Source organism: Bubalus kerabau, chromosome 13 (assembly GCF_029407905.1).
Source record: "Bubalus kerabau isolate K-KA32 ecotype Philippines breed swamp buffalo chromosome 13, PCC_UOA_SB_1v2, whole genome shotgun sequence".
Classification (NCBI taxonomy): Eukaryota; Metazoa; Chordata; class Mammalia; order Artiodactyla; family Bovidae; genus Bubalus; species Bubalus kerabau.
This window is the reverse complement of record NC_073636.1, coordinates 75,692,019-75,712,613: the sequence shown is the minus strand read 5'-3', so window position 1 is coordinate 75,712,613 and position 20,595 is coordinate 75,692,019. Positions and strand designations below refer to the sequence as shown.

Genomic DNA, 20,595 nt, shown 5'->3' with positions numbered 1-20,595 from the left:
GTGAGGCCTGGGACTGGGATGACGTTTGGTTTCCCCAGCCTCAGTGTCTTCACTGAAGAATGGGCCAGAAGAGATGTGCTTAGGAACAGGCTCCCAGTGGGACTTGCTGGGGGAGTGGGGCGCCAAAAGGAGCTCCCACCCTGGCCTCCATTCTGCCTTCCTCCCTGCCTCCCCAGATCCACTCAGACTCAGACGAGGGTGACGGGGCCATCAAGTACACCATCTCAGGTGAGGGTGCTGGGACCATCTTCCTGATTGATGAGCTGACAGGTGACATCCACGCCATGGAGCGCCTGGACCGGGAACAGAAGACCTTCTACACGCTGCGGGCTCAAGCTCGGGACCGTGCCACCAACCGCCTGCTGGAGCCCGAGTCGGAGTTCATCATCAAGGTGCAGGACATCAACGACAGCGAGCCTCGCTTCCTGCATGGCCCCTATATTGGCAGCGTGGCCGAGCTCTCACCCACAGGTGGGCGGTGGTCTCCGGGGGGTGGGGTGAGTCAGCAAGAGGGGAAGGGGAGTGGCCGGGTTGAGAGAGGAGCCTGCTGGGGGGAGGGGAGTCAGTGTACAGCTGTGAGCCCAGGTCCCAGGCACAGTCCTGGATAATCACTTAGCCCAGGGCTCCTGATAGAAACTGGAGTCATGGGCTGAGGAGCAAGCGGGCCACTACCACCTTCCCCACCAGAGAAAATGGTGAGCGCAAAAGATGGTGGGAGAACAGGGAATGGCGGGGTGTGAATGTGGGTGTGGGTTCGTGTTCACACACACACACACTGGTGTGCTGGCGTTGTCTGCTGTGCATACTGTATTCTCACCCTGTGCACATGTGCATGGCCTTTAAGACCTGTGCGTGCGTTTGACAGGTCATGTGTCTGCTGAATGAATGCATTCATTCATCTAACAAATATGCGTAGGCACTGGGGACACAGCAAGGAGGAGGCAGACCAGCCTCTCTGCTCTTATGGAAGGGCTATTCTGGTCAAGGAAGACATGCAGAAAGCAAGTTAACAAACCAATCCTGGGGCTGGGAAGAAGACACTGAAGCAAAGACTCGAAAGAAGTGAGAGCCTGCGCCCAGGGAACAGCATTCCAGGCAGTGGGAACAGTATAAGCAAAGGTCCCAAGGCTGAAATTCCCTCTGAGGGGAAGCAGAGAGGAGACCAGATCAGGCAGCCATGTGATCATAGTCAAGGTTTTGCCTTTTATGCTCAGCAAGCTGGGAAGTTAGTGGAGGGGCTTGTTCAGAAGAGTGACATGATATGACTTAATTTGAACAGGATCCTGTGGCTGTTCCATGAAGATTAGATGGAGAGGTGGGGGAAAGGCAGAAACAGATAGCTTGTTGACAAGGATATTGCAATTACCTAGGCAGGAAATGATGGTAGCTTGGAACAAGGTGGTACCAGTAAGAGTACTGAAAAGAGGTCGGCTTCTAGATATATTTCGAAAGTAGAGCTGAAAGCATTTGCTAATGGATTGGATGTGGGGTGTGAGAGAAAGAAAATTCAAGGATGACTACTGAGATTTTGACCTGGGCAATTAAATAGATGGAATCTCCATTTACTGAGATGGGAGAAACAGATTTGTGGGGATGGAGGGAAATCGTGAGTTTGGTTAGATGAACTAAGTTGAAAGTATTTATTAGAAAGCCAAGGAGAGATCTTGAAAAAGGCAGTTCAGTATCCAGTTTCAGCTGCAAGGTCTGAGCTAGAGAGGTAAATTTGGAGGTTGTCCATGGCAGAAACCCAGAGAGTACTTAGAAATCAGTTTTGCAAGTGGGGAAACTGAGGCTCAGAAGAGCCGTGACGGGTCCCAGGTCATACTGCAAGTCAGAGGTAGCTTATGAAGCCTCTGATTTCCCAAGTCCAGCAGCCCTCACTCCTGGACTCAAACTCTGGCCAAAAGAGATGTAGCCCTGTCTCTCTTCACCCAAAACTGAACTGCACATTTCCACATGGAAAAGCCAGAAAGGTAGCGAGAGATGAGGCTAGAGGAGGAAACTGGACTCATGCAAAGGACTTGAGGGAAGCAGGTAGTCTGGGAAAAGCTTAAGCAAGGAAGTAAGTGGGCAGACTTGCATTTTGGAAGCTTCCCTCTGCCTCGGGGTGGAGAGTGGATGGGAATGAGGGGTCCAGAGGGAGGTATAGCCCCATATCCCCCATGCTGGCTTGCCCATCACCACTTCACTCTCACTTTGACTCTGAGAGGTGGCAGGACTGATGTCAGCATCCCCATTGAACAGATGGAAACACCAAGGCTCAGAGAGAGGAGATGATGTGACCCACAGTCACATAGCAAGTGAATGACCAAGCAGGTCATTGTGCTGGGCTCCCAGGCTTTTGGAGTGGCAAGGTTCTTGTGTCACTCATTGGAAAAGTGACCGAGAAAAGGGCAAGGACTCATTCAAGGTCACCCAGAGAGTAGGAGGCTGAGCCAGCCCCCAGCTTGATGAGCCCAGCCACAAGGAATCCCCTCCCTGCCCCATCCCCGTCTCCTGGTCCACTGAATCTGACATTCCTCTCAGGAAAAAGTGGGACAAGCTGGGGGAACCCAGGAGGTGGGAGGAGGAAGCAGAAATTAAATTAGTTTATTGCATTTGAGCAACTTTTTGAAGGAAAAGCAAATCCGACACTTGGGTGCTTACGGAGACTCCAGGCAGCTTTGAAAATCAGTCACAATTACTGAGCCTCCTGATCTGGGCTGAGGGGGGCGGGGCCGACAAGCAGCACCGGGGTCTGGGCAGCATCGGAGATCAGACGGAGCGGGGACACAGCTTGGGACATGAAAGGCAGCAGCGCTCACAAATTAAACCACTCACAGCTTAAAAGGGAAAGGAAGTGTGCCGGGGGCCTCCAATGAGCCACGCTTCTGAGGAGGGGCACGCCAGCCACGCTGAGCCTAACACTGCAAAGCGGGTCCCACATATGGCGGTCAGGAAGCCTGGCTCCCCGCGTGACCTCGGGAAAGTCCCTGCTCGTCTCTGGGCCCCAGGTTCCCCTTTGAGCACAGAGCGGGCTCATTCATGCCCAGACGTTTATTGAGTGCCCACTCTGTACCAGAGACTGTTTCAGGCATCAGAGATTCTTAGGAAGCCTACATTTAGGGCATGGAGAGAGATAGGAAAGAAAGAAACAAGTCAAGATATAAATACACCCTGTGGTGTAAGTGTGAGGACCAAGGGAATTGGGACTTATATCGGGGGAGTGCTATTTTAGACAGAGGGGTCAGGAGAGCCCTTTCTTTTTTTGTATTTATTCAGTTATTTGGCTGCATCTTTGCTGTATCACACGGATATTGTGTTGCGGCACAAGGATTCTTTAGTTGTGGCGCAGGCTTAGTTGCTCCAATGCGTGTGGAATCTTAGTTCCCCTACCAGGGATTCAATCCACATCCTCTGCATTGCAAGGCGGATTCTTAACCACCATGGAAGTAGGAACGTACCAGTCTTCCTTTTTTATAAGAGAACATTTGAACAAGGTTTGAAGGAACCAAGGGAATGGACCAAGGAGCTATGTGAAACTCAGTTCTCAGTTCAGTTGCTCAGTCGTGTCCGGCTCTTTGCGACCCCATGGACTGAAGCACACCAGGCCTCCCTGTCCATCACCAACTCCCAGAGCTTGCTCAAACTCATGTCCATTGAGTCGATGATGCCATCCAACCATTTCATCCTCTGTCCTTCCCCTTCTCCTCCTGCCTTCAATCTTTCCCAGCATCAGGGTCTTTTCCAATGAATCAGTTCTTCACATCAGGTGGCCAGAGTATTGGAGTTTCAGCTTCAGCATCAGTCTTTCCAATGACTATTCAGGACTGATTTCCTTTAGGATGGACTGGTTGGATCTCCTTACAGTCCAAGGGACTCTCAAGAGTCCTCTCCAACTCCACAGTCCAAAAAGCATCAATTCTTCAGTGCTCAGCTTTCTTTATAGTCCAACTCTCACATCCATACATGACTACTGAAAAAACCATAGCTGTGACTAGACAGACCTTTGTTGGCAAAGTAATGTCTCTGCTTTTTAATATGCCGTCTAGGTTGGTCATAGGTTTTCTTCCAAGGAGCAAGTGTCTTTTAATTTCATGGCTGCAGTCACCATCTGCAGTGATTTTGGAGCCCAGAAAAATAAAGTCTGACACTGTTTCCACTGTTTCCCCATCTATTTCCCATGAAGTGATGGGACCAGATGCTGTGATCTTAGTTTTCTGAATGTTGAGTTTTAAGCCAACTTTTTAACTCTCCACTTTCACTTTCATCAAGAGGCTCTTTAGTTCTTCGCTTTCTGCCATAAGGGTGGTGTCATCTGCATATCTGATGTTATTGATATTTCTCCCAGCAATCTTGATTCCAGCTTGTGCTTCATCCAGCCCAGCATTTCTCATGATGTACTCTGCATAGAAGTTAAATAAGCAGGGTGACAATATACAGCCTTGACGTACTCCTTTCCCGATTTGGAACTAGTCTGTTGTTCCATGTCCAATTCTAACTGTTGCTTCTTGACTTCCTACTTTTGCATTCCAGTCCCCTATAATGAAAAGGACATCTTTTTTGGGTGTTGTAGGTCTTCATAGAACCATTCAACTTCAGCTTCTTCAGCATTACTGGTCGGGGCATAGACTTGGATTACTGTGATACTCAGTGGTTTGCCTTGAAAACGAACAGAGATAATTCTGTCATTTTTGAGATTGCATCCAAGTACTGCATTTCGGACTCTTTTGTTGACTATGATGGCTACTCCATTTCTTCTAAGGGATTCTTGCCCACAGTAGTAGATATAATGGTCATCTGAGTTAAATTCACCCATTCCAGTCCATTTTAGTTCGCTGATTCCTAAAATGTCAATGTTGCCATCTCCTGTTTGACCACTTCCAATTTGCCTTGATTCATGGACCTAACATTTCAGGTTCCTATGCAGTATTGCTCTTTACAGCATCGGACTTTATTTCCATCACCAGTCACATCCACAGCTGGGTATTGTTTTTGCTTTGGCTCCATTTCTTCATTCTTTCTGTAGTTATTTCTCCACTGATCTCCAGTAGCATATTGGGCACCTACCTACCTGGGGAGTTCATCTTTCAGTGTCCTATCTTTTTGCCTTTTCATACTGTTCATGGGGTTCTCAAGGCAAGAATACTAAAGTGATTTGCCATTCCCTTCTCCAGTGGACCACGTTTTCTCAGAACTCACCTCCATGACCCGTCTGTCTTGAGTGGCTATGGCATGGCTCATAGTTTCACTGAGCTAGACCAGGCCAAGGTCCTTGTGACCAGATTGGTTAGTTTTCTGTGATTGTGGTTTTCATTCTGTCTGCCCTCTGATGGATAAGGATAAGAGGCTTGTGGAAGTTTCCTGATGGGAGAGACTGACTGAGGGGGAAGCTGGGTCTTGTTCTGATGGCTGGGACCATGCTCAGTAAAGCTTTAATCCAACTTTCTGTTGATGGGCAGGGCTGTGTTCCCTCCCTGTTGTTTGGCCTGAGGCCAAACTATGGTGGAGGTAATGAAGATAATGGTGACCTCCTTCAAAAGGTCCCATGCATGTACTGCTGCACTCAGTGCCCCTGATTCTGCAGCAGGCCACCGCCAACCCACACCTTCACTGGAGACTTGTGGTCACTCACAGGCAAGTCTGGGTCAGTCTCTTGTGGGGTCACTGCTCCTTTCTCCTGGGTCCTGGTGCACACAAGGTTTTGTTTGTGCCCTCTAAGAGTCTGTTTCCCAGTCCAGTGTAAGTTCTGGTGGCTCTCTGGTGGGTTAATGATGACCTCCTCCAAGAGGGCTTATGCCATACCCAGGTCTGCTGCACCCAGAGCCCTTGCCCCTGCGGCAGGCCACCGCTGACCCATACCTCTGCAAGAGACACTCAAACATAGTTCTGGCTCAGTTTCCGTGGGGTCTCTGGGTCCTGGTGTGCACAAGGTTTGTTTGAGCCCTCCAAGTGTCTCTGGTGGATATGGGGTTTGATTCTAAATGTGATTTTGCCCCTCCTACCATCTTGCTGGGGCTTCTCCTTTGCCATTGGACGTGGTGTATCTTTTTTTTTTTTTTTTTGGTGGGATCCAACATTCTCCTGTCAATGGTTGTTCAGCAACGACTTGTAATTTTGGAGTTCTCACAGAAGATGAGCACATGTCCTTCTACTCCGCCATCTTGGTGAGGTTCATGTGAAACAGTGGTTTTCAAAGTTTATTGTACATCCAAGTTACTTGTAGGACTTGTTAAAGCACAGAAGGCTCCCCTCTACCCCCAGGGTTTCTGATTCAGTGTTAGCCGCTCAGTCGTGTCCCACTCTTTGCAACCCCCATGGACTGTACCTCGCCAGGCTTCTCTGTCCTTGGGATTCTCTAGGCAAGAATCCTGGAATGGGTTGCCATTCCCTTCTCCAGGGGACCTTCCCAACCCAGGGTTGGAACCTGGGTCTCCTGCATAACAGGCAGATTCTTTACCATCTGAGCCACCGGGGAAGCCCAGTACATCTGGGCTGTTAGAAATGTTGGCATTTTTAACAAAGATGCTGTCAAAGCTGATGCTGATGCTGCTGGTTCCGGGGACACTTGAAGAACCAACTAAGCCTGCACCACAACTAAAGAATTCTTGAACTGCAACAAAATATCCGCAAAAACTAAGCTAGAGAAAGAATGTTCCAGGAAGAGGAAATAGCAAGTGCAAAGGTCCTGAGGCATAATGTGTTTTATCATGTTTGAGGAATAGCAAGGAAGTCAGTGTGGCTGAAAAGAGGAGTAAAGGAAGGGGAGAGGGTCCAAGGAGGTCAGAAGAGATACCAGAAGCTGGACCACATAGGACTTTTGTAGCTGCTGAAAGCTTTGTGGTTGTGCTTTGAGTAAGACGGGGCGGGGGTGGGGAGAGGAGTTCTATGATCCAACATATATTTTAAAAAGATGATTTGTTGGCTGAAACTAAACTATAGGGGTTAAAGGTGAAAGTAGGGGGATCGGTGAGGAGACACCTGTAATTGGGGCAGGAGGTGATGGTGATTTGGATTCTGGATGTATGTTGAATGCAGACCAACAGGGTTTGTGAGGGATTGAATGAGGGGAGTGAGAGAGAGAAGACAAGGATGAGGCTGAAGGTTTTGACCTGAGCAAGTGGATGGATGGAACTGCCATTGCTGAGCTGGGAAATACTCCAGGAAGAGCAAATTTGAACAAAATTAAGGGTTCTTTATTGGACATGTTTAGATTGAGGTGTCTACTAGAAATCCAAGTGGAGTTGTCAAGGGGACAGTTAGATCTCTAAGTCGGGAGGTCAGAAGCAAGATGAGGGCTAGAGTTACCACTTTGGAAGTCATCAGCAAAGCGAGAATTTAAAACTTGAGGCTGGGTGAAATCAACAAAGGAGTGAGTTTTGGTATGGAAGAGTTAGACTAGATAATCTCCTGATGTTGGGGGGCCCAGATCCCTTATGTAGGCTGGCAGAACCTGACCAGTGGACAGCAAGGGAATTTCACAGGGCTCCCATGCCCAGTTCAACTCCACCTACTTATTAATGCCAACTATGTAAGACAAAATCCTTGGCACTATTGAAGATACAGAAATGAGAAGTTCAATCCAGCACACATCTATTACCCACTACTTTATTCTGGGCACTGCTGGGGATGTAAAGATAAGTAATTGAGTTAAATCCACAAATGTTTATTAGCACCCATTATATACAAGGCCTTCAGTGTACTTGGGTCTGTAGGGGTTTCAAAGATGAGTCACCCAACTAAGCAAACATTTATTAGTACCTTCTGCTGCTGCTGCTAAGTCGCTTCAGTCATGTCTGACTCTGTGCAACCCCATAGATGGCAGCCCACCAGGCTCCCCCATCCCTGGGATTCTTCAGGCAAGAACACTGGAGTGGGTTGCCATTTCCTTCTCCAGTGCATGAAAGTGAAAAGTGAAAGTGAAGTCACTCAGTCGTGTCCAACTCTTAGGGACCCCATAGACTGCAGCCCACCAGGCTCCTCCATCCATGGGATTTTCCAGGCAAGAGTACTGGAGTGGGGTGCCATTGCCTTCTCCGTTATTAGTGCCTACTTTATATATATATATATATATATACATATATATATATATGTGTGTATATATATATATATATATATATATATATATCTCCTGAATAGGATAGAAAAATAAGCAGTTGCTTTAATTCAGTAAATACATAATAGTTCCTACTATGTATGTGGTCCTTCGCTAGGTATGTGAGGATGCAAAGATAAGCAAGATACTGCCACTGTCCTTAAAGTGTTAGCAGATCAGTTTCATCTCTGGTGCCAACTCTGGTCAACTGGTCATAGGGCTATGTTGAGAAGATGTCTGAGGTCTCATTCAGGCTTAGCAGAAAAGAATGCCACAATCGATTGGTGATGTCTGCTGGGAGCAAAGGAAGGCGACTATGGAGGCACATATGCCATAGGATTGGCATTGCTGGACCATGAGATTGGGGCTCAGCAGACTGTGGAAATGGACAGGGGCCCTGCCACAGCCGCTTTCCCGTGTATTGCAATCCCTCTGTGAGCAGCGTCTTTAATAGATGGAAAAAGACTCTTTTGTAGTACAGTCTGCACTTCTCGGGACATCCACTAAATAATAGCTATCAGCCAACACTGTTTTCACAAAGCTATTTCCCTTTATTCTCACAGTCCTGGGGAATAAGCAAGGCAGGTATTACTGTCCTCATTTTACCAATGAGGAGATAAATGTGGAGAGAGATAAAGTAACTTACCTGAGGTTCCATAGTAAGAGCTGGAGCCGGAACTGGACCCAGATCCTGGATCCAGAACCTAAGCTACTTGCCTCAGTGGGCATGAGAAACAGTCGCAACCATCTCTTTAGTGTGCACAGGACTTTAGAGCTTACAAAGCCCTTTCACACCCCTAATCTCATTTCATCCTCCCAGGAACTCTCTTGGGTTAAGTGTAGATACCCTCATTTTACAGCTGAGGAAACTGAGGCCCAAGAGGGGAGGGAGAAATAAAATCGGGAGGACATACTATCTGATTGCCAGGGCCCGTGCTTGAGAGGACAGTGGCAGAGAGGAGAGGAGGAAGGCAGGGGGCAGTGTGCTCCCAGAGGTCCTGTTTGGGGAGGGCAGGGCAGGCTGGGAGCCTCTGACTGTCCCACCTGCTGCTGGAGAGAGTGTGGCTCAACAGCCCTCAGGCCCAAGCCAGGAATCAATTGCTGGCCTCTGCAGAGACACATTCTAAAGATGTTTTTAATTAAAGTCCAGGAAGATCTATACGTGCAATATCTCCTCGCCTAGCAACGACACTGGCTCTCACCGCCCAGGATGGGGAGAAAAGGGGCAGGAGGTTTCTGGTGGAGAGAGGTGGCAGAGAGGAACACAGGCCCTGGCTTCACTTTGTTCTCTGTCTTTCCCATCAACAAATCCTTCAGCAAACACAAGCAGCCCCTCTCTGCCAAGCCCGGTGCCCACATGTCCGTGAGTACAAAGGTGACAAATGTGGCATCCTACCCTCCAGGGTCTAGCACATAGTAGGTGCTCTGTATATCTTGGGTGACCGAATAGAACTGAATCATAAGCCAAAAATGTTTGCTTTCTGCAACTGGCCGAGGGATGCTACTGCAGAAACTTAGAATGTTGCTGCCCCAAATAAACGAAGTGACCAGACTACTCCACGGAGGGTCCCATTTAAGTGGGGAGAGGATGGAAGAGTCAATGGGACTCGATTTGAAACAAAAGAATCCCCTTTCTTAGGGGGATAGATGAGATACACACACACACTCAAGTGTTGCCTGCCTGGGTGAGTCCATGGCAACCTCTTTCTGTCCCCGTCTCTGTCTCTCTCTCTCGATATATATATATATGTATGTATATCTGCCTCTTTGACCCTCGTCTCTCTAGCCCTATTCTAATTTCTCCCTATGTATCTGGGTACTTCTGTTTTTGTCACTTTCTCTCTGTCCATCTGTCTGCATCTCTGTGTCTTGTTTCTCAGCCTCTGACCCACTTTCTTACCCCATCTCTATATGCCGCCTTCTCTGTCCCTTGTCTCTTGACCTGCTTCCTCCCCCTCTATCTTCTGACCCCCCTTTCCATGCAACCACTTTCCTGTGTCTCCTGTGTATCATTCATCTATATTAGTCTGCCCTGATTGGGCAGCTGGAAGCGGAGTTGAGGCCAGTGCAGTGAGCGGGCATTGTAAGTGATGAGCAAAGAGGGAGTTGATAGGGGCGGGGGGAGGGGGTGGGAGGTAAGAGGGGGGTTTGAGAAGGGACTTGTTTCCTGTGTAATCTGAATGTTCCCAGAGACTCGACAAGTGGTTTTTAATTTTTAATAGAAAGCATTCCACGCAGTTCTAGCAGCAGCAGGGGGTGGGACTCATTTTTCATAAATGTTTGAGAAGCTAAATGTGAGCCAAGGGTTTCCCCGGGCCCAGCAGGGCAGCAGAGGGAGGTAGGGAAGAAACAGGATGATAATAATTACAAACATCTTCACAATAATGACACTTGGTCACCTCGGTTGAGGACTCTGTTCTTTTCCAAAGCGTCTTATCTCTTTCATCTCATCAAGGGGTCTCCCTCACCCAGGATACGGAAGCATAAAGTGTTATCCGCATTTTACAGAAGGGGAACTGAGGCCCAGTCAGGTTGGGTAGTTGTCCCATAGCCACACAGAGAGCCAAGGACAGGGCTGGAATGAGAATTTGTCTTCAACCCCTGACCTCCACTCCACATGGCACCACTTTCTCCCTGAGCAGCTTGGGGTTCTGGGGCCCATGGCTGGGCCTCAGTTGGATTTCATAAACAGCAGTGGTTAAAGGGAGAAGAGAAAGTGTTCTGATCTGGGAGCCAGAGCATAGATTCTAGTTCTGGACCCATGATAAACCATGTCAGAGCCACCCAGATAAACTAGAAATGAAGGGTGTGCAAGCCCCCTCCCTCCTGATACTGGTGCCCGGGAGTCTCCCACTCACGAGCAAAGACACAGCCCCAGGGATCTTCTGACCATATAGAGAGAAGAGAAAGGAATAAACTCTTATTGAGCACTTACTAAATGCTTGGCTTTACCAGCCTCTTAAATCCATCATCTCTAATCCCCATAACATCTCTGAGAGGCAGAGTGTGACCCTCTGACTTAGAGGAAAACTGTGAGGAAAAAGGTCAGACAAGGTAAAGACTTGATTCAGGGCACAGAGTGAGGAAGTGGTGGGATTTGAACCCAGGACTCTCTGATGCCGAAGTCCCATGTCTCCATGAAGTTGCGAGGGGCATCTCTTTGTAGGAGTGTCCAGCTTCTCATGCTGATTTGGTGGCTTGTGTCATACTTGCTGCTTCCTTTTGTGTGTCAGTCTCAGTGCAGGCACCTCGAGTCCAGGAGGGTGACATGCTGGCTACAGAGACGTGGGTTGGAATCTTTTCCTACCACTTACTAGTGACTTCACCTGGGGAAATGCACTGAGTCTCTCTGTGACTCTGTTTCCTCATCAGTTCAATCCGGGGTTGCATCTAGGACATCAGTTCTCAGTCTGGGATGCACTTTAGAATCACTGTTGGGGCTTTTAAAATACCCTTGCCTGTGCTCCACCCCCAAGGGAGTGCTATTAAATTAATCTGGGTTGGGGCTCAACATCAGTTTTATTTTAAAGCTCCTAAGAGATTCTAATGTGCAGCCAAGTTGAGAACCACTGGTTTCTGTGCCTCCCAAGGAGCAGCCTTTCCATATCCAACATTCTACATGGAGCCCTGAAGTTCTGCGATCCTGTTTATGCAAGAATCCTTTGGGCAATCCTTCCTACATCAGTCTGGAATTAGGCCCTTAATCTCATATAGCAGAAGGGCTGGGGGCAGCACCACGGACAGCGAATGGCTCAATCTAGCCAATGGAAGCCCTGCTTCTGAAAGTCTGCTGCTGCTGCTGCTGCTAAACCGCTTCAGTCGTGTCTGACTCTGTGCGACCCCAGAGACGGCAGCCCACCAGGCTCCCTCGTCCCTGGGATTCTCCAGGCAAGAACACTGGAGTGGGTTGCCATTTCCTTCTCCAATACATGAAAGTGAAAAGTGAAAGTGAAGTCGCTCAGTCGTGTCCGACTCCTAGCGACCCCATGGACTGCAGCCCACCAGGCTCCTCCATCCATGGGATTTTCCAGGCAAGAGTATTGGAGTGGGTTGCCATTGCCTTCTCTGTCTGAAAGTCTGGGCTTGAACTAAATACCAGGGAGGGAGAATCCTGAATCCAGTTCCTTGCTCTCCTCCTGCTCTTTCTTTCTCTCCTTTCTTTGACTCTTCTCTCACTTGCCTGTCTACTTCTGCTCCTATTGATCCCCACCCTACTACCTTATAAGGCAAGATACATGTGTGTTTTGACATCATATTGACCTGGGTTTGAATCTTGCCTCTCCTATTTCCTTGCCAGATGAATTTAGCCAGGCACTGTCCCAGCTGTTGAACAAGGAAATCTATTTGAGTTCTTATAATGGTCCTGAGTACCCCTATTTCACAGATGATGAAGTTGAGACAAAAGGGGTTCTTTATTAAACTTCACTCAGCCTCTATTTCCTTACCTGCAAAGTAGAAATCTTAATAGAGCTTACTTCAAGACTCTATTATGCGAATTCCATGAGATACTATGCATAAAAGGCTTATTATAACATGTAGTGCAAGGTAGTTATTTAATAAACCTAATCTATCATTATCATTGAAGACATTTATGTAATAATGGGTTTCATTATTGTTCATTATTAATTTACATTGTCACCCTTCACTGTGCATAACAGTTTCCTCATCTGTAAAATGGAAATGATGCAGGAGTAGACTGAAGTTGGCTTGTATCAGCTCATGAGAGCCAAATATTGATTTTCAGGAGTTTCATAAGCCACTTGATATCACATTGGTAGTTTGAAATTGGCCATGGTGAGAGTATTTACACCATAGAAATCAGCAAACTCTACAAAGCAGGGCATTTATCCCCACCCCTCCATCCCCCAGAGCCAATGGTTAAACATTTGCCAGCATGTCACCGCATCCACCTCATCGAGTTGGCATGAGGACTGAAGGAGAGAAAAGCCGTGATGGTTCATTGTAAAATGCAATCTGCTAAACTTAGGGGGATGGCACAAAGTGGTCCTACAGCATCCACAAGCCTGGCACCCATTTGTCTGCTGATTCTGGGGAGCTGCTGACTTGTGAAGGAGGTGGGAGGGAGTGTGGGGCCTGGGGAACCAGGGGTGAATCACTGACCCTTCACCATCCCCATGCATCTGCATTAACTGTAATGGCTGCAATAAAGAACCCCAGATTGGGGAAATGATTCCATCATCGCTGCGGGAGTCCCTAGGAGACAGCCAGGGAGAGAGAGAGAGAGAGAAAGCTCAGCCATGTCCCTGGGGAATCACTCAACCCAGCATTGTGTCTTGCCCAGGGGGTGGGGGCAACATGCAGAGGAGAGTGACAGGGAGATCCTCTCTCATAACAGTTACAGCAGCCACTATTTATTGAGCGCCCACCATGAGCCTGATGCTGTATGTATCGTCTCTCATTTCAGTATGTCTGTGAGGGAGGCTTGATTGTGCCATTGTATACAGGCATGCAGTGCCTCCTCAGACAACAACAACAACCTGCATTTATTGAGTTCTTAGCATGGGGGTAGGCACTGTCCTTGCTGCTGAATACGGAAATCTATTTGAATTCTGAAATCGATCCCAGGAGTATGATGGTACTCTCACCCTCATTTCACAAAGGAGGAAATTGAGGCAAAAATGGGGTTCATGACAGTCCCAAGGTCAAACTGCTAAGAAGTGGCAGAGTCACTGACTGTGATTCAATACAATAGGCCACCATCCAGAGTCACTGTGTGTGTCTGTGCTGACTCTGGCTTCCAGAGGACTTTGACCTTAGAGAGTCCTGGGTTCAAGTCCCACCACTTCGTCACTCTGTGTCCCCATTCAGGTCTTTTCCCCTGTTTGACCTCTTCCCGTCCCTCCCCCTGTAATTTAGAGAGGTCCACTCTGCCTTTCAGAGATGCTATAAGAATTAGAGATAATGGATTTAAGTGGCTGGTGAAGCTAGGCATGCCGTGAGTGCTCAGTAGCATCTATTACTCTCTCTTCTCTCTGTTTAATAGGAGGGGCCTGGGATCATGCCCTGGCCCTGAATAGAAGACCCCTGGTTACCTAGCATCAAGAGGGAGGGGCTTGCCCAAACCTCTTCCTCTCAGCTTCTCCAGGCAACTCTGACATGGTTGATGCAGAGCTGGAGCCGCCAAAAGAGAGAGGCGCATTGCAGGGCCGGTTTAGGAGGCTGGGAGGGGGGGACACGGAGAGGGAAATGAGAAATGCAAAAGAGTGAAAAATAAATACATGTGTCTGTCTGGAATGATCGAGGGCCCCAGGCTGGAGGCGGGAGAGGCGGGCGGCAGTCTGGGCTCAGCAGAATCGCTGCAGTAGCACTTCCAGAGCCTCACTCATTAGCCAGGCAGTGAGCTGGCTGCACCCCCAGCATGCCACCCGCTGGCCCAGAGAGCCCAGCCCACCAGGAGGGCTCTATCTGGAGCCTTAGCAGGGCACCCAGAAGGGGGCATCTCCTTGAAGTGATGCCCGAGTCTCATCCCCCTTGGGTCCCATCCCAAGCCTTCCATGACTCCCTCTTGGGTCTTATCCCCTCCTCTCTGGAAAGGTTCTGATGGACCACTCAGCTTAGCCCGTCCCCCCATCCAACCCCTCCCCCACCTCTTCCCTCATCTGCACCCTGTCCAGCCTCACGTCCCAAGCTCTGCTTTCGTCAAATTGAACATGATGTCAAATTAGAGCCATCTCTGGGACAGGCCGAGAGAAGCTCCCAGTTTAATGAGGCAGCGTCGAAAATCAATAACTTAATTGCCGCTGTTTGATGGACTTTTATCCAATTTATACTCTCCCCAGCAGCCTACGTGCGAAGCATGAGGAAAAGTGTGTGCGTTGGGACTGGGGACTGTCTGGGCACCAGGGGGGAGGAGTGAGAAGGGCACCAAGGACCACAGCCAACTACTTCCCAAAGCAAGAGCTGGGTACTGCTCTTCTTTTGCCTGGGGGCCAAGAGACACTAGCTGCTGAGTCTCAGTACACTTGGTTGTCCTTCTGCATTGACCTCTGCACATGCCCCCTCCATGGTGGGGATGGGAGTATAGAGGGTGGGAGGAAGAAGGCAGAATTTCCTTGAGAAATCAGGACGTGTTGGGATGGGTAGAAAGAGCCCTGCTTTGGGAGTCAAGTGCATGGTTTGCAGTCTCAGCTCTAACTCTGACTGTGATGACCTTAACTGGTGAAATTAACCATTTCCACCACCACTGAGAGACAGCTCTGAGCCCGTTCATTGTACACTGGGAGTTTAAAATGCATTCCATCATGAACAAGAACCAGGATTGTCCCCATTTTTCTGGTGAGGAAACTGAGATTCAGAGAGGCTCTCTTCTCTTGCCAGAGTCCTGTGGCTGGGAAAGGAGATTTGAATCCAGATCTGCCTCCATGGTCCTGCTCGTGCTACTGGGAAGGTCCCCAGATCTGGAAGCGGGTTGGGGCTTAATGTGGACAAGGGGACTGTGAAGGGATTGGCTTCAGCGACCTCCGGCCTTAGTCTCCTTTCCCAGCTCCTCGTGGGTGGGGAGAGGTGGAGAGAACGAGCACAGCGGCGCCAGCTGACCTCTGTCTCTCTTGTCCCCTGCGCCCAGGCACATCGGTGATGCAGGTGATGGCCTCGGATGCGGATGACCCCACGTACGGCAGCAGCGCTCGACTGGTGTACAGCGTGCTGGATGGCGAGCATCACTTCACCGTGGACCCCAAGACCGGTGAGGGGTGGGACCAGTCCAAGGGGCGGGGCCATAAGCGGGGCCGGGGCGGGGCATAAGGGGTGGGGCGGGGCCAGAGAGGCGGACGGACTTCTGTTCTCAGCCTTCCAACCAACAGCGCTGAGGTTAGGACAGGATACCGAAACATCTCACTGGATCCAGGAGACCCCAGGGTAGCGGAGAGGGAGGGCAGCCAGGTAGGAAGAGAGGACAGAGCAGTAGGGGGAAAAATGGAGTGGTAGGCACCTGCAAGACTGGCACGGAAACCAAGAGGTGGGAGGCAACCTCTATGAGCCTCCTGAAAAGACGTCAGAGATCTGAACTCCGTGACCCCCCACCTTGGCCTAGGAACTAAACTGGGCAGACGCGTCCGCAGTCCATACGAGTCGGCCATGGTCATAAGTGTAGCTGGGGGCCGACAGGTAGCAGGGGACGGCAGTGGGCCTGTGCAAGGCACATTTTTGGCAGTTGTGAAACCTCTGTTCAAGTGACAGTTGTTAAGGATGTGATGGGAAGACAGAAGCCAAGACCGTTAGGGAAGGTCTTGGCTCACTGCTCTCCCCACCACCACCAAGCAATGCTGCAGTACCCCTCCCACTGTCCACTGCTTCACTCACTCAGAGGCTAGAACCTGAGTACATCCCGGGGTGGGGCAGCGGCTTGCCGGAGTGGCACAGAGGACAGAGGAGGAGGCGAACTGGTTCACTCGAGGTCCCACAGCTGGCTGTGGCTGCCAATGCCAAGAGCAGTGCTCTCACTGTCCCTGGGATTGGAGAAGGCAGGGGTTGAGACATCAGACACCACCGAATGCTTATCGAAAGTCACCATGGGGCTCCTAGTCCAGTGGGGGCAGGGGGACAGGCGTCTGCTTGGGCAATTAGGATGCCAGTTTCTCGGAGGCAGTGGTAGCAATCTCCAAAGGATAAAGTGCTGGCCAGACCAAGATGCAGAGAAGGGCATTCCAGGCAGAGGGCATGGTGCAGGCAAAACCGGGAGGAAGAGAACAGCCTGAGGCGTAAGGGGAATTGTAAACAACTCAGGACTGGGGAAGAGGCTTGTGGAGAGGTGACGTGGAGAGGCTGGCTGGGGCCTGGCTGCGTCGCGTGCAAGGCAAGCAAAGCACTTGGATTTTATTCTAAGGGCAGTGGGGCGGGAGGGTGTTTGATAGATTTGAGATTGGGATATTGTGTGTATGTGAGTTTGTTTTGTTTAGGGGGAGGGTTCCAGCCTATAATCACATGCTCTTACACACAATATCTGCATTACTTTTTCTCCTTGCAAAACTAATACATTTTAGAAAACATTCAAACATGAAAGAAATGTTTTTAAAAAGAGAGGAAGGAAGAGCACTCTTACCCTCAGAAGCTGCAACCCCAAAGGGAGCCACGTGGTGTATATATCCTATGAGACCTTGAACTCATTCACTTGAAAAATATTGTGTTTTTTTTTTAAAATAGATAATACATTTCAAGATTCAAAAAGTCCAAATTTGGGAGCTTCCCTGGTGGCTCAGAGGTAAAGAATCTGCCTGCCAATGCAGGAGACACAGGTTTGATCCCTGGTCTGGGAAGATCCCACATGCCACGGAGCGACTAAGCCCATGTACCACAACCCACAACTCCTGAGCCCGTGAGGCTAGAGCCTGTGTTCTGCAACAAGAAAGCCACGGCAATGCTAAGCCCACATCCCACTAGAGAGTAGCCCCCACTTACTGCAACTAGAGAAAGCCCACACACAGCAACAAAGACCCAGCACAGCCCCAAAAAAAGTCCAAATTTGTATTTAATGGAAATTTTTCACCCCTTCTAGTCCCCTGGATACCTGGTCTGTATCCCCAAAGCAACCAATGTAATTTTCTTGTGTATCTTTCCAGAGCTATTCTATGCATGTACAAGAAAATAGGTACATGTATTTGTTTGTTGGGTTTTTTTTTTACACAAACGGTAGCTATAAACACACACTATACACACTGCTTGCCTTTTTCGCTTAACAATACATCTTGCAGATTATCCCATATCAGCACATAAAGAGCTTCCTCATTCTTTTATTTAACAGCTGTTGTGGATACACTGAAATTTATTTCACCAGTCCCCTCTTGATGGACACTTATGCTGTTTCCAATCTTTTCCTACAACCAACAATGCTACAGTGAATAACCTTATACATATATCATTTTGTGCTTGTGTGAGTGTATCTGCAGGATAATTTTCGGGAAGTGGAAAAGCTGGGTCAAAGAGCATGTGCTTTTGGAATCAGGATAGATAATGCCGAAATGTACCAGATTACACTTGCAAACAGCCGCCTAGGAGAGAGCTTGTTTCCCCTTCCCCTTGCCAACCCTATGGGTTCATTGATGACTTTAAAGCAGGAAAGTGACATGCTCAGGTTTTCATTTTAACAAGATCCCTCGGGCTGCCCTTGTATAGCATGGCTCAGAAACAAGCACTGAATTCAGGGACACCCAGGAGCCTGGGGTGCCAGCAGAGAGCCCCAAAGGACAAAAGTCAAAGCCTGCGCCCTTTCTCAGCACCCACCCAGACTCCTTAACTTGCTTCGTCTTGTTGGGGGCCAGAGATGATTCGGGACTGCTAGGGAAGATTCGTGGAGATGCTGAAGAGGGAGAATGAGAGGTGACAGTGAGCTCCTGCAAAGGGCAAACCTTGGAGACCTGGACTAGATTAAGGAAGGGATCTGGGGTTTCCTAACATCGGCACCTGGGATGGAAAGGGGCACCATCTACAAAAACAAAAGGATGGGTGTGGCTTAAGAAAACTGTCGCGGGGCAGAGGAATTACTGAGTATGCTTCAGGATCTGGTGCAGAGCTATTTAATACGATTTTAACTCTGTTGGCCTTAAGATGAGAGGAGGGAAGAATCGTCTAGAATGGGCCATCTGAAATATGGGCGTAAAGCTCCAGGAACACTTGGGACTCTTTGAGCTTTGGCTTCCCTGTGTGCACAAGAGAGAGAATAACACTCATCTCACATGGTTGCTGGGAGGGTCCAGTAGGAGAATTCGTTCATTCATTCATTCACCAGCTCTTTATTGAATGCCTGTACCTGTCCTGCTGTCTCCAGGCCCTAGGAGTGCAGCAATAGACAAACCCGAGACCCTACCCTCACGGAGCTTTTAAGTAGGAAATACAGAAGCAAGCACATAAACATGCAACATAATATTGAGTAGCAATGAGTGCTACGAAGACACCTAAGCAGGATAATAGAGTAGACTTAGATGAGGAAATCAGGGCAGACTTTCTGGGGAGGTGACATTGGGGCTGAGCCCTGAATGAAAGTGAGGGGGTCGGCCACCCGGTATCTAGGACAGAAGATGCAGGCCAGGGAACAGTGAGGGTGTGATGGGCTCAGTGCAACCCCTGGGGATGATGGTGATGCAACCTTCATGCCTTCATCAGTTTTAAGGTGGGGAGGAAAAGGCAGGCCAGAGAAATAAGGGCAGGGCCAGGACTGAGTCTGGGAGGTGACAGGGGTGGGCAGATGAAGCATCAGACTCAAAGAGAATGAAGAGGATGGCTAGGTTCTAAGAAAGAGCATCCCCCGCTGCAGAGAGTTGGGAGGAAGGTGGCAAGTAGGAAACCGTGGAGCCTGGGTGGGCAGGAAGGCTTCTCAAGAAGCTCGAAAGTGGGCAGGGGGCAAGGCAAGTGGAGAAACACAAACGGGGTCCTTGTTTTCAGGATCCTTCAACTTCCACAGTCTGAAAGGGTCTTTGGGGAGGTATTGCCCAAGAAGGACTCGATGTTTCCTCCCCGAGCCTTCGGCCCCACGGTAGGAGCCGCCCTGGTGCCATTTCCAGCCCCAGCTCCATTTCCCCAGCCAGGAATATTCCGCTGATGCGGGTCTATATTTAGCAGCCGCGGCGAGGTACAGTCTGTTCTTGCTGTGCAGATAGCAGGGAGCAGAGCCGGAACGGGGCCTGAGAGGAAGGTGTGAGAGAAGGGAGGAGGCGGGGCGCCACGAGGCCCGTGCCAGAGGAGGAATTAGCGTGTGTGTTTTAAAGGCCAGGCCTGCCAGCAGACCCCCCACTGGGAAAACAGGGATGGCATTTGCGGGGCTAATGAGGCGTCACTTGGGCTCCAGGGCCCCTTCTGCAGCATTTGGAGGGGACAGCGGGGGCGGGGAGGTTAACAGCTGGAACTGGGGGCGTCGGGTGAGGATGAGGCTGTGGGGAGCTGAGGCCAGGTTTTCATTACCAGCCCCCGCCCAGCCACCATCCCAGCAAGAATAGAAAGCCTCTGGCTCTCAGAGACTTCCAGATCTCTGCGGAACGTTCCTAGCTGAGCCAGAAACATTGGCTTCCTGAAGAGGGAATGAAACTCACCCTTGTAAGTGCCAGACCCCGGGGGTCAGGATGATGCACTGGATCTGGTTTCTGCCTTCATGGGCTTTTGCTCCAACAGAGAAGCCAGACAGACAACTACACCCAGGCTGCGAGAGGCAGGCAGAGGGTCTATGGTTGTAGGTCCGTAAGTCAAAATGTTTATCAAACACCTACTATGTGCTGGACTGTATAGATAAGATGATGAACAAGGCCACTGTGGATCTCGGTCCTTGTGGAACTGATTTATGGGGTCCACAACCCAGGACTTGAGGAGGGGGAATCCTCAAGGCATCTCCAAAATGTGGGACCTGCTGCTGAAGCTTTGTCTCATTTAACCCACATAAGAGCCCTTTCCACTGAGTAGTCCCATTGTACAGAATTGGAAACTGAGGCTCAGAGAGAGTTAAGAACTTGCCCAAGGTCAGATAACATATAAATGGTAGAAACAGGGCTTGAACCTGTATCTCTCTGACTCTAAAG

The 20,595-nt window shown here is 49.4% G+C and overlaps 1 protein-coding gene across 1 annotated transcript in view; it reads left to right on the top strand.

Moving 5' to 3' along the window:
• Positions 1 to 20,595, top strand: part of CDH22 (cadherin 22) — an 81,397-nt gene that overhangs the window by 12,352 nt on the left and 48,450 nt on the right. Inside the window, exons 2-3 of the mRNA XM_055543269.1 lie at positions 177 to 471; positions 15,660 to 15,779. Coding sequence (XP_055399244.1) covers positions 177 to 471; positions 15,660 to 15,779 — 415 coding nt within the window. The remainder of the gene's footprint in view (positions 1 to 176; positions 472 to 15,659; positions 15,780 to 20,595) is intronic.